The sequence below is a fragment of the Macaca fascicularis genome, chromosome 3 (genome assembly GCF_037993035.2).
Source record: "Macaca fascicularis isolate 582-1 chromosome 3, T2T-MFA8v1.1".
Classification (NCBI taxonomy): Eukaryota; Metazoa; Chordata; class Mammalia; order Primates; family Cercopithecidae; genus Macaca; species Macaca fascicularis.
Window position 1 is genome coordinate 7,821,401 of NC_088377.1, and position 16,989 is coordinate 7,838,389.

Genomic DNA, 16,989 nt, shown 5'->3' on the forward strand with positions numbered 1-16,989 from the left:
CGTGCCCGCTATCAGAGGGCGCGCCTGGCTCCGGGGGCCCTCAGTGCCACCGCGCGGCCACCTACCTGGGCAGTCGAAATTTGGAGCGGGTGCCCTAAGGTTCCCCCAGTCTCTCCTATCGCAGAAGGAAAAGGGAAAGGCCTCACAGCTCCCAGACGCCACCGCCAGCGGCGCCGGCGCCGCCCCTGCATCCCTGGTTTCGCTACCGCCGCGACTGGAGGCCCCGCCCTCCTCTCGCCCCCCTGCCCCTCTAGCCCGCAGTCCTCCCACCTCTCGACGCCCGCAGGGCTCAAGCTGCGAATGAAAGCATTTGGGGGCCGGACGCGGTGGCTCACGCCTGTATCCACGCACTTTGGGAGGTCAAAGCAGGAGTATCGCTTGAGCCCAGTAGTTCGAGACCAGTCTGGGCAACACAGCGAGACCCCCAACCCCACAATCTGTAATTTAAAAACAAACTGCGGGTAATCCTGGCCCAAGGCGTGGCAGCGCGGGCGAGCACTGTAGAGGGCGTGGCCGCAAGCTCTTGATGCGTCTGGGGGCGTGGCGCCCGCGCCGTGGGGTTGTGGCCGCGAGCTCGGGCTGTGCGCGGAGGGCGTGGCCTGTGCGGGGCGGGACTTATTGCCTGCGCGGTGAGGGAGCTTGGTCTCGCGCATGCTGGCGTGCGCCGTCCCGCGGCGCCGCAGTTGTGTCCAGCCGGTCCCGGGTCGGCTATGGCGGCCACGTTCTTCGGAGAGGTGGTGAAGGCGCCATGCCGAGCTGGGACGGAGGACGAGGAGGAGGAGGAGGAGGGGCGGAGGGAGACGCCCGAGGACAGGGAGGTGCGTCAACAGCTGGCGCGGAAGAGGTGAGGCACCCGGATAAGGGAGGCGCGCTCTCCGCTGCTGGAAAGTGCGCGGGCCTCGCAGCGGCGACGGCACCGAAGGCCGGGGCTCCGCGGTCTTCCGAGTAATCCCCGCGGTTGCCGCCGCTCCGTGGCTCTGCTTGGGCCCTGGGTCTCCGTGAAGCCGCGGAGTCCGTCGGCGCCAGCCCCAGGTGGGTGCGGTGCTCGGGTGGATCCGCTGGCGTTTCGTGGAGTCCAGGGTGAAGCCGCTGTGGGAGGGCTGGGTTCAAAACCGTTCTTTAAAGGCTTCCTGGAGGCTTGGTGTCTTGAGGACTCGTGATCTTCCCGCTTCTTGTCACATTATCTTGGGCCGCAGCGCTCCCGCGGGTCCCACGACGTTTGTCGTGGATTGCTCCTTTGAGGGACGCACCGATTCCCTCAAAACTTTTTAAACCTCCACCCCACACTTCAATTAGCATAATATTTCAGTAGCAGATGAACACTCTTTAAAAAAATTGTTTCCAAACACATAAAAATGTGGGAGAAAATAGTCAAGTGAGCCCTGACCCCTAACACAACCAGGTAAATTCAACGGGAAGATTTTGCCACGTTTATTTCCTCTCTCGCCACTCTAAGCGAATTCCAGTCATCATGACCTTTCACAAATTCTGCATTTTTCAGAATACATCTCAAACGTTTTAGGGATTTTCTTACATACGCTATTATCACCTCTAACAACACTAATACTAACTTTTCAGTATGATTTCATAGTCCATGCTCACTCACGTTTACCTAGTTTTTTCAAACATGATATTTTACAGTGGTTTGTGTGAATGAGGATCCTAACAGGGTCTACAGGTTACATTTAGACGTGTCACTTCATTTAGAGCAGCCTTCTCTTAGCCCTCCTAAGAGACAGGACTGGCTGACCTGTCCAGTGCCCCACACTCTGAATTTGTCTGATAGCTTCCTTGTGGTATCACTTAACGTGTGTTTCACCTGCATGTCCTGTAAATGAATGTTCATTTGTAGGTTTGGTCAGATTCACATTCAATGTTTTGTCGGCAAGAATGCTTCTACTAAGTGGTGCTTTCTGTTTCTTGTTGCAGGCTATCTCCAAGTTGTCTCACTTTTAGGGATCTAAGATTGATCCTTGGGTCAGGTGGACAGCCTGACCACTATTTTAGAGTTCTCCCTAAACACGTATGCAATAGTTTTATCTGTTGGTTATCGTTGCCTGAGTCCATCGTTTTCTGACGATATTAGTTATATTCTTTATAAAACTAACGTGCATTTTATTTATTGTAATACATACATATAGTGCCCTTTTGCCATAATATGATACTGTTTGTATTGAAGTTGCTTTAGTTTCATCTTGTTTCTTGTGTTAGGGAGGTGCGGCTCCTTCGAAGACAAACAAAAACATCTTTGGAAGTTTCTTTGCTAGAAAAATATCCGTGCTCCAAGTTTATAATTGCTATAGGAAATAATGCAGTAGGTAAGTGAAAATGCAGAAGACTTAGTCATTTTGTTGAAAGAATGAAATATAACGTTACTTATATTCTTCTATCATAAAAGATTTAAAATGTTTGGTACTTTAAAAAGCCACAGCAGAGTGTATTTCTGAGTAAAATCTCTCTCCTGTTCATGTTGCATCTTTTTTTTTTTTTTTGGTAGAGATGGTTTCTCGCTGTGTTGTCCAGGCTGGTCTTGCACTCCTGTCCTCAAGTGATCCTCCTGCTCTCAACTTCCCAAAGAGCTGGGATTACAGGTGTGAGCCACAGCACCTGGCCTGCATTATCTTTTTAATAAACTGAAAAGGTCAGATTTAGGCTGGGTGCAGTGGCTCACATCTGTAGCCCCAGCTCTTTGGGAGGCCAAGGCAGGAGGATCACTTGAGGCCAGGATTTGAGACCAGCCTGGGCAACATAGCGAGACGCTGTCTCTACAAAAAAATGAAAAAATATAGCCAGACATGGTGGTGCTTGCCTGTAGTCCTGGCTACTGAGGAGCCTGAAATGGGGGGATTGCTTGAGCCCACGATTTTGAGGCTGCAGTGAGCCATGATCCTCCCACTGATCATGCTCCAGCTTGGGTGACAAAGCAAGACCCCAACTCAGAGAAAAGCTTTAAAGAAAATGTTTTTAGCCTCAGGAACTCAAAACTCAAGGAGCTGTTTCTAGTGTGTTGACGTATCTGGATTTATATAAATGTTTGTGAGTTAATGGACTCCTTTGAGAACACAATGAAAACTCTAAAGACAGTAATAATTATCAACATGTTTAAGTACTTAAGTTCTAAGGTCCTTGCATGTATTAATTCGCTTGGTGGATTAAAGTAAAAACAGTGTAGAGTGCAGCTAGGACAATATACATGTACAAATACACACATATACCTTAATATTTTTAGGGTGTTCACAGGTTCTGATGAGAACATTCAGGAAACCCAGTTAAGATTCCTTCCTCTGTAAGGTACCCCTAGTGCTTGTAGAACATAGTAAGTGCATGATGGCAAGTAACTATGGACTCATTTATATAAAGTTCTGCTGGCCTAAAGGTTTTCAGAAGAGTATTACCCCATGAGCACGTGGTAGAAAGTCTGTCAGCAAACCTGCCTTCTTGATCCCTAGCTCTAGGATTGTCTTAATCAGGGTGTGGCCTTTTACTTCTTGGGAGCCTCAGTTTCTTTTTCTGTGTAATGGTGGTATTAGGTAGATGGTCTTGAATGGCTCTTACAGCTCTCAAATTCTACAGTAACTTGAGCTTGCTTTTTATTGAATAGAAGATACAGCTTGCAGAGCCAAACACTAACTTATGTGAATTGTTTTTTTACAGCATTTCTGTCATCATTTGTTATGAATTCAGGAGTCTGGGAAGAAGTTGGTTGTGCTAAACTCTGGAATGAATGGTGTAGAACAGCAGACACTACACATCTATCCTCCACAGAGGCTTTTTGTGGGTTTTATCATCTCAAATCCAATCCCTCGGTAGGTGGGACTTGTGTGTTCGAAAAGTAGTTATTTAAGTATCACTTATATGGTATTTACTGGTAGTATACTTTAGTATGGCAAGTCTTTCAGTTGCTCTGTCAGTGTGCACTTTTTCTGATACTAATCACCAGTAGTGGTTTGACTCTTAAATTTTAAAGAGAGTAGGTCAATAGTGGAGCCAGGAAAATAAGTATTACCTAAGTGTTGTCATTCACATGTTACATATATGGTGATAGTTTGGGATGTGTGTAAAACTTACTTGACAAAAAACGTGGAACTTGACTTTTCAGGTTTTCCTCTGTCAATGCAGTTGCTACGTTGCAGAAGATCAGCAGTATCAGTGGCTGGAAAAGGTAAGAGAGAAACGAAAACCTGTGAATGGTTAGTCTACAGGAGTTTTCATTTTTTATGGGTTCGGTGTCTTTTAACTTAAACTTATGCAGTCAGATATTTATTTCTTTAAAATATTGTGGGAATTTCTTTTGGAATATAAAGAATAAAAGAACTTGCTTATTTAACGTGACCAACCAATTGTGTTTTATACTTCTGTGACCTACCATCCTCAATGCTGAGGTACAGAAGTATAAAACACAGTTAGTCCTCAGCATTGAGGACGGTAGGTCACAGAAGTATAAAACACAATTGGATTCCTCCCGCCCATCTTTCTTTGTTTACATCACTTTAGATCTTATTAAAAGGTAAAGGGGTTCTTAGAAATCTATCAAATCCAGACTCTTCCTGTTATAGAAGAGGACAGTTAGAACCACCGTCATTGAAACTTACCTGTAAGTGTAGTAATTCCAAAAATGAATTTCATAAGAGTTATTTTTCAGGTGTCAGTGATAGGTGGGAGAGGGAATGAATGTCAGGTGTGTACTTGTGACTTTTTTCCTCTGGACAGCAGGCCTGTAGTCACTATTCTGGCACCCTGACTTCATTTACTCCACATCACAGGCCCCTTAAGTAGGCAGTGCCGGCATGACGTGTTCATCTGTTCTTGTGTTGCTATAAAGAATACCTGAGGCTGGGTCATTTATTAAAAAAAGAGGTTTAACTGGTTCACAGTTCTGCAGGCTGTACAGGAAGCATGGTGCTGGCATCTGCTTGGCTTCAGCTGAGGCCTCAGGAGCCTCCAATCATGGTGGAAGGTGAAGGGGGAGCAGGCAGATCACATGGTGAGAGCATGAGAGAGAGGAGGAGCCAGCCTATTTTGAACTACCAGCTCTAGTATGAAGTGAGTGAGAAGGGAGAAGTCAGTCACGTATCACCAACAGGATGGTGCTAGGCCATTCATGAGGGATCTACCCCCATATCCAGTCACTTCCCACCAGGCCCTGCCTCCAAAACTGGGAATCACATTTTAACATGAGATTTGGAGTGGACAGTTGTCTAAACTATATCACCTTAGTTCACTAATGAGGAAAGTGTCTTGGAAAAAAATTGCCCACCTAGAAAGCAGAACCAAGATCAAACCCAGGTTGAGACCGCAGGTGTGTTCTGTTTCTCCAAGGCACACTCCCACCCCTGCTAGGCATGTTATTATTGTCTGTGGTGTTAGGTGAATACCTAGAGGAATGTTTCCATGCTGTAACAAAATTATGTGTTTTTTAAAAATTTTAAATCAATTTTATGTTAGGTTTTTGGCTCTTGTCCAAGGAAGAACATGCAGATAACTATTCTCACATGTCGACACGTTACCGATTATAAAACCTTAGAATCCACTGGCAGCCTTCCTTCTCCTTTCCTGAAAGCCCTGAAAACACAGAATTTCAAAGACCCTGCGTGTTGCCCATTGCTAGAACAACCGAATATAGTACACGACCTTCCTGCAGCAGGTGGTATTAAAATTTGTAACATTTACATTGTATCTTATTGCTTTATTGATACTACTTTCACCATTAGAGGTCTTTTTGAGGTAGTTTACTAATGATGATTGATACCAGTATATTGCTGTTAGTCCTCAATGTCTGTAGTTACAAGTGCAGTATATTTAGTGTGAGTTTTCAGATTTTCCAGACAGTTATTTGAGGAGCTCAGGTTTCTTAACTGTTAGGCTTCAACATGCTGTGTTTCTTTTTGGTCTTTGATTATTCAGAATGCAAGCCAGTGTTAAATATAAATTATTGGTGCATGGAAAGTTGATAAAGTATGTTTTAATTATCAAAATAGGAGTTTTGAATATTGAATCTTGATAGTTGCTTTAATTTTTTTTTATTACTGTCACATCTGCCATCATATGACAAAGAGACTACCATTTACTTTTCAGTGGGTAATGTGTTACATAATTGTTATTATATGAACTGTATTAAAATGGGTTTGGTTGGGTTTTTTTTTTTGCTTTCAGTGTTTACTAGAATGAGAAGTGGCTAAATATTTTACTTTGTGTGTTTTTAATTTATTTGTTATGTATACTTCATTATGGTCAGTAGAATTTTAATCTTTCAGCTACTTAAAATCATCTTAGCTGTATTTTCAGGAAATGTAAAGTTAATATTTGCAAAAGAAGAGATTATTAGGAAAATAAATTGACTTTGAAAGAAAATCTCCATTATAGTTGGTTCAAAATTGCAGTAAATACCTTGATTGAAAGAGGCAGCTGAGATAACTACTTTTAAAAACAGCCTTTTTTATTAAAGGTGTTTAAAAGTAACATAATAGAAGACTTACGTGTTTATTATTTTTTTTCTTGTGTATTCACAGTTCTGAGTTACTGTCAAGTATGGAAAATCCCAGCAATTCTGTACTTGTGTTATACTGATGTGATGAAATTAGACCTAATGACAGTGGAAGCTTTTAAGCCTATACTTTCTACCAGAAGCTTGAAGGGTTTGGTTAAGGTAAGGTTTTAACTCATTTAAATTAATAGCTGAGTTGTTATAATGAGCTTAGTAACATAAATGTATGGTGTCATTTTAAACCTAAGCAGTGCTTGGAGACCCATTCATCTCAAAGTGAAGCTTCCTAGTCTGTCAGTTTGAATTTGTCATCGTCTCTTCTGTTTATGTCTGTAACTTGACAAATGCTTTGTTCTTGTGTGACAGATTAATGCAGTGCAATTAAATCCCAAATGTCTATGTGGACAGATGGTTTTACTGTTCAAGAAGTTTCTAGAACTACTTTGGAAGGTTTTAAAAAAATTTTTAATTTAATTTTTGAGAACGTTATTTTTGAGTATAGTATGGATCAAATTACTATAATATTTACCCAGTTTTACAGAGAACTGGATATGTGAAGATGAGAGAATTACGTGATGAACCTCTTCCTTACCCTTGGTTTATACCTTTGGGCTCATTTTCTAAAACAAATTGGAACATGTACATGAAAATATTTGCCTGTAATCTCAGGTAGTTGAGGGATTCCATTGCTTTCTCTTAAGAGACTTTTTGGAAGTCCACAGTCTCTGGTTTAAGCACAGTTTCTTTACAGGAAAGAGGTGGTCACAACATTGTCCCTCAGCCTGGTTTTATTCTGGCATGGCCATTAGTGTTAAGGCTTTTGTGATAAGTTGTTGGAAGTAGCTCATTTCCCAGGTCTCATAAATTAGTTTGTTAGTAGATTGTCAGCTCCTTGTGGTAATGGACCACGTTTTTTAATTTTGGTATCCCAAGTTTACCACACACCTGGCATGTTGAATAAATCCATCAATAACCATTTGTTGAAGAGTACAGCTGTGAAACTCTGTAATTTAGTATACTGCAAGCTGATCTTTCAAATTTGCTAGAATCAGGGATAGTCTTTCTGACACATGGAGTTAGTTTATTTTTAGCATCTCTTTCAAAGTATATGCTGATTGTCTTGTTTGTTTAAATAGCCGATTGCCTCATCTCACTTCACTTAGAGATGAGTTCCCATGGGCAGGGGCTGGGCCGTTTTGTTTACTGCTGTAGGACTGTGTCTAGTACACAGGTGTGTCGTCAACATTTGGACTTGTTCTGAAACTTGGAAATCATCTGTCATTTGGGGCTTAAAGAAACTCAGCTTTTATGACTATACTTTCAAGTGGAAATTTAACTCAGCATATTCATTTTTGCTTTGAAGATAATGATTAGCGGGAGGGTAAGATGGTGGTTCTGCAGGGGGCTGTTTTCTTAATGACCAAATACATCAGCCTGAGTCAGTTCATTGTTTCTGACCATTTAAAAGTGGTATTTTCAATAAGGTGGAATTATTTTGAATTCTTGCTGTGTGGCAGTTTAGTTGATTTGAAAGACGGATGAATCTTAGGGGGTAGAGGTGTGCAGAGGGAAGCAGTGTGAGCAGAGTGGGGAAGTGTGAGGAGAGCCATGAGGAGCACGGTGTTAGTGGAGAGGGAAGGAAGACATCTTGCGGGGAAGGTCGGGCGGGTTGGAGCGTGGACTTCCTCTGGAGGCTGGGAGAGCATCAGAGGCCAGGAAATCATCGGCGAGTGTGGCTGGGAAAGGGCCTGTTGAACTGACTTTCCCACTTGCTTTTTTGTTGAGAAGGGGAGAGTAAAGGGCGCGCCTGTCCCATGGCTGTTGTCTTTAAGTCTCGAGTGTGGAGATTGTGGGGTTTGGGGAGGGGTGTTACCTCTGCCTGAATCCCTGGGGTCTCACTGTATTCATTGTTTTCTCTCCTTTCAGAATATTCCCCAAAGCACTGAGATACTAAAGAAATTGATGACAACAAATGAGATTCAGAGTAACATTTATACATGATCTTAACCATTGTTTTGTAATGTGTATTACTTGTCCATTCCTTTAAGGGGAGCAGCGTGCACTCTTTTGTGGATTACTTTTGGGGGATATATTTTGAGAACGATGAAACGGAATAAAATTGTAAAAAATTAATTGTAGTTTTAATTCCTTATTTATGATATTATTCACAACCAAAATAAGCCAGGCATTTTCCTTTTATCCACTAGGTGGGAGTATTGTTGTATTTGAATATTTTGAGGTACTATAGTTAAATTTTTACCTTATTTATTTATTTATTTATTTATTGAGGCTGGGTCTTGTTCTGTTGCCGAGGCTGAAGTGCAGTGTGCTATCATGGTTCACTGAATCCTTGACCTCCTGGGCTCAAGCATTTCCCCTGCCTTGGCCTCCCAAAGTGCTGGGATTACAGGTATGAGCCACTGTGCTCAAATTTAGTTAAATTTTTCAAAGCTATAGAGATCAGCAAATTGTATTCATGTGGCAAAGTGTAGTTAATTAGGTGTAACTGTTCACTGACCTGTTGGTAATTCTTAATATGTGGAAAGTTTCTGGATATTTTAGGAGTCCTGCAGTTTTTTTGTCTTGTGGATAAAAATTGATGACAAGGTGACAAAATTATGTGTTTACTAAAAATGAAACAGAAATGTGTATTCCTCACTTTTTAGTAATATCTGACAGATAACCTCTTCACCCAGACTTTCCTAGGACTCTCTTTCAAGGCTGGCTCTGTGGGTATCAGCAGTTCTCTTACAGTCACGTGTTACCATTAGGAGTGTGAATGGAATCATGAACCCGGAGTAGCCACACGACTTCACAGGACCACAAACTGAACTGCATTCATGAAATTAAATTTTAAAATGGTGGAGTTAAATGCTTATCTCTTCTGCTTTCTTTTTCACCTTTTTAGTTATTGAATCATTTACATCCTGCAGATTTAGAGTACTTACCCATTTATATTTTCTAGTTCCAGTTCATTTACTGTTTTTGGTAATGATTAGAAGTAGGGTAAGGAGATAACTGTGTTCTGACTCCTTCTTGAGTAAACTTGGTTTCCTTAACATAATCAAGTTTTGGAAGTCTTGTGCATGGTGTGTTTATGAATATATCCTGAAGGCAGAAATCTAGGCATTTCCCTTGTTGCAAAAAAGTTTGCATTCATTCAGAACTGTGTCTGCAGAGCCGTGAGGTAACATCATATGACATGGAATCTGGTCCTAGCTGGAGCTAGATCCTCTTCTTGTGCTGAGGGTCAGTGTGGTAAGTAAGGAAGAGTAACCTTGGAAAAGCAGACTATGTTCAATCCCAGGCCACCCCTTACAGGCCAGAGGACTTTGGGCAGATGCCTTGAAGCTTCCTGAGCAACAACTTTCTCAGCTGTAAACTACAGATAATACTGGTGACAGTACTCCCTGGTGGTTACCTACTTCCCTTGGGGTCCAGGTTTTCATCTACTTAATGAAGGAAATTCTCTGCTTGCTTTGCTGAATTGTGAGAATAATGATATAAGAATGCTTTTGAAGAACCGTAAGGTGGTATTTCCATGTTGACACACCTTCGTGTGCCCCACCTCAAAGCCACTGACTGTGATGTGGTAAGAAAGGAGCGGGGAGCTGCTTTGGGGGCAGCCGGAGCTCTCATTCTTCATTCATTCCTTGTACTTCCTCCTGCTAACTTGAGAACTGTGGAGCTCGGCAGTGTCAAATGGCTGAGTGGAAGTTGGGGGACAAGTTTTGCATCAGCAGTAATCCTGGGAGAAGCCTGGAAGCAGATAACTCTGGGCGTTGTAGTTATAATTTTGGTTAGGAAAGAATCATAATTGCTTCAGACTTCTCAGCAGTAAACCTCTTCTTGTGATAAGAAGCAGGCAGCAGGTGCAGGAGTTGGCCGTCAGCGCAGCAGAGCCACGTTAGGGCCAGATACCAAGCCAGGTACGTGGTGCTTGCCCGTAGTCCCAGCTACCTGGGATGCTGGGGCAGGAGGATCGTTGGAGCCCAGGAGTTCGAGTGTAGCCTGAGCAGACATCAGGCCTGGGTAGGTTTCCCAGTCAAAGGAGAGTACCTGAAGAAAACAAGCAATAGGAAGGATAGAAACAGCATTAAAAATGCGGAAGAAGAGCATTCTGTTGAAAAACATGACTGTAGGAAACAGCTGTTTTTTAAAAGTCAGGAACCCCTGCTTTTTCCAAAAGTAAATAACGAGATGTATGAGAAGCAGCAGCTAGCTGAAAGGAAATTTTAAAGATATAGTGGAAAAGATTTTAACAGGCAAAACTTCAACTTTAAAATTAAAATCAGTATTATATAATATTAAATAACAGAACAAACAGTATGTGATCTAAGTTGTATATATATTACATATATATAAAATAGTGTGTAATACAAAGCCATTATGTGGAGGACTAACTTGAGATGGTGTCCTAAGATGCAGGACAGAAATGGAGAAGTAACAGATGACACAGACAAGACATTATATGTCCAGTGTGTTAGAACAGTCCACAGAAAACCAGTAGGATGTGTACAGTCACGCACCACATAAGGACGTATCAGTGGCAGACCGCATGTAGACAGGGGTCCCATAAGATCATAATGGAACTGAAAAATTCCTATCGCCTAGTCTGTGGTAGCCATCCTAAGGTCACAGCTCATGTGTTATTTGTGTTTGTGCTGTTGCTGGTGAAAACATGCCTACTGTGCTGCCAGTTATGTAAAGATCCAGCACATACAATTATGAACAGTACGTGATACTTAAAATAAATGACTATGCCACTGGTTTATGTACATCCTATTTTTTGCTATTTTAGAGTGTATTCCTTCTACTGATAACAAAAAGCGAACTATAAAACAGGCTCAGGCAGGCCCTTCCGCGGAGGTATCCAGAAGAAGGCATTATCATCACAGGAGATGGCAGCTACATGTGTGTTATTGTCCCTGAAGATCTTCCAGTGGGACAAGATATGGAGGCAGAAGACAGTGATATTGATGATTCTGACCCTGTGTGGGCCTAGGCTAATGTGTGTGCTGTGTCTTAGTTTTTAACAAAAATAAAAAGCAAAAAACAAAACTTTTTTTTTTTTTTTTTTTTTGAGACGGAGTCTCGCTCTGTTGCCCAGGCTGGGGTGCAGTGGCCAGATCTCAGCTCACTGCAAGCTCCGCCTCCTGGGTTTACACCATTCTCCTGGCTTAGCTTCCCAAGTAGCTGGGACTACAGGCGCCCGCCACCTCGCCCGGCTAGTTTTTTTTTTTTTGTATTTTTTAGTAGAGATGGGGTTTCACCGTGTTCGCCAGGATGGTCTCGATTTCCTGACCTCGTGATCCGCCCGTCTTGGCCTCCCAAAGTGCTGGGATTACAGGCTTGAGCCACTGCGCCCGGCCAAAAACCAAAACTTTTGATTGGAGAAAAGCTTATGGAATAAGGATATAAAGAAGAGTATTTCTGTACAACTGTACAGTGTATTTGTGTTATAAGCTAAGTTACTAGAAAAGAGTCAGAAAGTTAAAAAAAATTTAGAAAGCAGAAAAGTTACGGGAAGCTGAGGTTGACACCAGCAGAGGCAGCAGCTGGAGCAGCTACAGCCTGCGCCCTCTCCCACCTGCCCTGGAATCTCTCCCTTCTTTCTCCTCCTCCATCACCTTTTCTCCTCCTCCTCCTTGCCTTTCTGCCCACCCCTATTGTTCCACCCCTGCCCCGCCCCTGCCTGCTCTTTTTTTCCCTCAGTCGCCTCCTGCCTAGAGTTCTTGGTTTTCATCCCCACTGGCCAAGGACTTGACCACTCCCAAGTCCAGCTCCCCATAGCCCTGCTTTATATGGACACTGGTATGATTGAAGTTGGATTAAATGTCATTCTCACCACCTGGCTACTTATGCATGGAAAGGAAGTTGGCAGTATCATCAGAAAGAAAGGAGAATCAGTTAAGATGCATGAGGAGAGTGGCGCATGTATCAGCATCTCAGAAGGGAGTTCTGAGAGAATTATCACCTTGGCTGGACCCACTAGTGCCGTCTTCAAAGCCAGATTGGAAGAGGATATCAGTAGCTGTGTGACCAATAGCACAGCTGCCAGTAGACCCCCTGGTCACCCTGATGCTGTCGATCCCTGCTAGTCAGTGTGGCTCATTGGAAAAGGTGGTTGCAAGATCAAGGCAATACGAGAGAGTACAGGGCTCAGGTCCAGGTGACAGGGTATATGCTCCCCAACACTGCTGACTGAGCCATCATTATCGCTGGCATTCCACAGTCCATCATTGAGTGTATTGGACAGGTCTGTGTGGTCATGTTGGAGTCTCCCCCAAGCGCATGGCCATCCCATACTGGCCCAAGCTGTCCAGTTCTCTGGTCATCTTTGTGGGTGATCAGGACAGGTACAGCACAGGCAGCGACAGTGTGAGCTTTCTCCACACCACTTCGTCCATGTGCCTCAACTGTGACCTAGAGGGACCACTTCTAGAGTTGACCAAGCTGTACCAGTTGACAATGCAACAAACTAGTTTTCCCACAGTGGATGGCAACGCTGGGATTCAGTGCAGGTTTGGATGCATCTGCTCAGACCACTTCTCATAAACTCACCATTCCAAATGATATTGGCTGCATAATCAGGCGTCAAGGCACCAGAATCAATGAGATCTATCAGATGTCTAGAGTGTAGATCAAAATTGTGAACCCAGTGGAAGGGATCTACTGATAGGCAGGTTACCATCACTGGATCTGCTGCCAGCATTAGCCTGGCTCAATGGCTAATCAGTGTCAGGCTCTCCTTAGGATGAGTGGCATGGGGAACAGCTAGAACAGTGCAGATTCACATACTATAACGCTGTTCACCACCACCCACCATCAATCTATAGTTTCTGAACAGGCAGCCATGCCAGGTTTTAAATAGTTTGTGAAATTTTGGTTTTTACACACTATTATCCATTCCTTTATTTTTTATTTTTTAAAAAATGAGATGGAATCTCACTCCATTGCCCAGGGTGGTCTTGAACTGAGCTCAAATGATCCACTTTGGCCTCCCAAAGTGTTGGGATTACAGGTGTAAGCCACTGTGCCAGCCTGTCATCCACCTATTTTTTTAAGTTAAGGTGTTTTAATTCCTTTCTCTGTTCCAGTGTTGATGCTGAGATTTTATTTAGCAATATAGATTTCTCCCTGTTTTTGTAGTTGTTGTTCGTTTGTTTTTTGAGATAGGGTCTTGCTCTGTCGCCCAGACTGGAGTACAGTGGGGCAAACATGGCTCACGGCAGCCTTGACCACTCAGGCTCAAGCAGTTGTCTCACCTCAGACCCCCAAGTAGCTGGGACCACAGGTGCATACCACCGCAGCCGGCTAATTTTTGAATTTTTCGGAGAGACAGGATTTCATTATGTTGTCCCGGCTGGTCTTAAACTCCTGAGCTGAAGCAATCCACCTACCTCAGCCTTCCGAAGTGCTGGTATTATAGGCGTGAACCACTGTGCCTGGCCCTCCCTGTTTTTGTTTTTTGGCTTATCAGTTTTTCTGTTTATTATGAAAATGTAAGAGTGGGATGTTAATACATTTCAATTTAGTTCTGTAATAGGAATTTTTCAAAAAATTTAAAGGTGCATTGGAGCTTTTTCTTTGTGAATGGAAACTGGATGCCACAATGAATAACAAAAAAAGGCTGCGAAGATTACTTTATTATTGGAGAACAAATTTTTAAAAAATTTAGTGTAACCTGTGTACAGTATTGATAAAGTCTACAGTAGTGGACAGTAATGACCTAGGCCTTCGCATTCACTCACTGACTCACCCAGAGCGACTTCTAGTCCTGCAAGCTGCATTTGTGGTAAGTGTCCTATATAGGTGTGCCGGTGTTTGTCTTTTATACCTTATGTTCACTGTATCTTTTTTATGTTAAGATATGTTTAAATATGCAAATATTCACCATTGTGTTACGTTGCCTACAATATTCAGTACAGTAACATGCTGTACATGTTTATAGACTAGGTATGTAGTAGGCTGTAGAATCTAGATTTGTGTAAGTACACTATAATGTTTACACAATGACATAATCATCTAGCGACACATTTTTCAGGATGTTAAGCAAAACATGATTGTATATCTGTCTATATAGATGTCAGGGAAATTGGCTTACCTGATTATGGAGGCTGAAAGTCCCACAACAGGCTGTCTGCAAGCTGGAGACCTTGGGATGCAGTAGTATGGCCCAGTGCAAGTCCAGAAGCCTCAGAGCCAGGGAAGCTGATGGTGTAACTCTCAGTCCTAGGCCAAAGGCCTGAGGGCCTGGGGAAATTGGGGAGGGACACCAGTGTCGGTCTTGGAGTCCAAAGGCTGGAGAGCCTGGAGTTGTGATGTCCTGTTCAAGGGCAGAAGAAGGGTGACCCAGCTCCAGGAGAGAGAGAATTCACCATTTCTTCATCTTTTTCTACCTGGGCCCCCAGTGGATGGATGGTTCCTGCCCACATTGAGGGACAATCTTCCCACTCACTCCACAGACTCATGCTAAACTCTTCTGGAAACACCCTCACACAGACACCCAGAAATCATGCTTTACCAACTCTCTATGCATCCCTTTGTCAACCTGGTACTAAAATCAAGCAGGAATGGCTATACTTAGATAAAACAGACTTTATGCCAGAAGCAGCAAACAAACAGTTATTATATAATAGTAAAGAGATCAATCTAACGAGGAATTAACAACTAAATATATGCACCCAACACTAGAGCACCCGGATTTATAAAGCATATATTTCTAGATTTAAAAAGAGGTAGACTCCAACACAATAATTGTTGGGGACTTCACCTCAGTCTCAGAATTAGATCATCTAGACAAAAGTAACAAAAACCCATTGGATTTAAACTAGACTTTAGACCAAACGGATCTAACAGACATTTGTAGAACATTTTACCCAACAACTGCTGAATACACGTTTTTATCATCAGCACATGGAACATTCTCCAGGATAGATCGTGTATTAGGATGCAAAACAAGTCTTGACAAATTTTTAACAATTGAAATAATATCAAGTTTCTTCCCAGACCACAGTGGAATAAAAATAGAAATAAGAGGAACTTTGGAAACTATACAAATACATGGGAATTAAATAACATGCTCCTCCTGAATGATAAAAATTAATATGGAAATTAAATTACTGAAACAAATGAAAATAGAAACAACATACCAAGACCTATGGGACACAACAAAAGGAGCCCTAGGAGGGGGGAACTTGTAGCAATAAACAGCTACATCAAATGAGTAGATAGATTTCAAAGAAGCAATTCAATCATGCACCTCAAGGAACTAGAAAAGAACAAACCAAACCCAAAATTGTAGAAGGAAAGAAATAGTAAAGGTTCAGAGCAAATCTAAATGAAATAGAGACTAAAAACATACAAAGGGTCAATGAAACAAAAAGTTGATTTTTCAAAAAGAAAAAATTGATAAACCCCTTAGACTAACCAAGAAAAGACCCAAATAAAATGGGAAATGAAAAAGACATTATAACTGATATCACAGAAATACAAAAGATGATCAGAGACTATTATGAATAGCTATATACTACCAAACTAGAAAACCTAGAGGAAATGAATAAATTGGTGGAAACATACAACTACCAAGATTCCAGAAGAAATAGAAAACCTGAACAGATCAGCAATGAGCAGTGTGATTAACTCAGTCATGAAAAGCCTCCCCCCGCAAAAAAAAGCCTGTGACTGGATGAATTCACTGCCAATTTGACCAACCACATAAGAATTAATACCAATTCTCCTCAAACTCTTGCAAAAAATCAAAGAAAAAATAACTCATTCTACAAGACCACCATTTCCCTCACACCAAACTAGACAAGGACACACAAAAATAGAGAACTACAGGCCAGTGTTTCTGATGAACCTAGACACAAAAATTTTCAAAAAGAACAAAAAACTAGCAAACAATTCAACAGGATGCCAAAAAGAGAATACACCATGACCAGGTATAATTTATACCAAGGACACAAGGATGGTTTAACATACACAAATCAATAAACATGATACATCACAACAGTAAATGAATGACAAAAACCATATGATCATCTCAATAGATGCAGAAAAAGCATTTGATAAAATTCCACATCCTTTTATGATAAAAAGCTCTCAACAAACTAGGTACAGAAGAAACATACCTTAACATAATAAAGACTGTATATGACAAACCCACAGCTAACATCATACTGAGTGGGGAAAATCTGAAAGTATTTCCTCTAAGAACTAGAGCAAGACAAGGAAGGATGCTCACTTTTACCACTTACTCAGTATAGTACTGGAGGTAGAGGCAGAGCAATCAGGCAAGAGAAAGGAATAAAAGGCATACAGATTTTTAAAAGAGGAAGTCAAATTGTCCCCCTTTGCAGATGACATCGTTTTAACATTTAGAGAAACCAGGAGACTCTACAAACAAAGCAAAATACACAGTTAAAGCTGATAAGCAAATTTGGTAAAGTTGCAGGATACAAAATGAACATACCAAAATAGGGTTTCTATGCACCAAAAAT

The 16,989-nt window shown here is 42.1% G+C and overlaps 1 protein-coding gene, 1 long non-coding RNA gene and 1 pseudogene across 4 annotated transcripts in view; 2 read left to right on the top strand and 1 right to left on the bottom strand.

Moving 5' to 3' along the window:
• The window catches only part of LOC135970007 (uncharacterized), a 44,309-nt gene extending 44,093 nt beyond the window's left edge, over positions 1–216 (bottom strand). Inside the window, exon 1 of the long non-coding RNA XR_010585367.1 lies at positions 66–216. This is a non-coding gene — a long non-coding RNA (uncharacterized lncRNA). The remainder of the gene's footprint in view (positions 1–65) is intronic.
• Positions 217–679: 463 nt separating this feature from the next.
• PSMG1 (proteasome assembly chaperone 1) lies at positions 680–11,253 on the top strand. Of its 3 annotated transcripts, none has more exons than XM_045389312.3 (7): positions 680–1,032; positions 2,212–2,318; positions 3,655–3,806; positions 4,100–4,162; positions 5,446–5,644; positions 6,510–6,646; positions 8,411–11,253. In XM_045389312.3, the coding sequence occupies exons 3-7, from the start codon at positions 3,675–3,677 to the stop codon at positions 8,483–8,485; spliced, it is 606 nt and encodes a 201-aa protein (XP_045245247.1). In that variant the 5' UTR covers positions 680–1,032; positions 2,212–2,318; positions 3,655–3,674; the 3' UTR covers positions 8,486–11,253. The 3 variants fall into 3 exon arrangements, 2 of the variants coding, with proteins under 2 accessions (XP_045245247.1, XP_005548737.1); XM_005548680.5 differs by having other exon boundaries at positions 680–844; XR_012431993.1 differs by lacking the exon at positions 5,446–5,644 and having other exon boundaries at positions 680–844; positions 8,411–8,664.
• A 908-nt stretch (positions 11,254–12,161) lies between these two features.
• On the top strand, positions 12,162–13,376 carry LOC141409798 (poly(rC)-binding protein 2 pseudogene; annotated as a pseudogene).
• Positions 13,377–16,989: the final 3,613 nt, after the last annotated feature.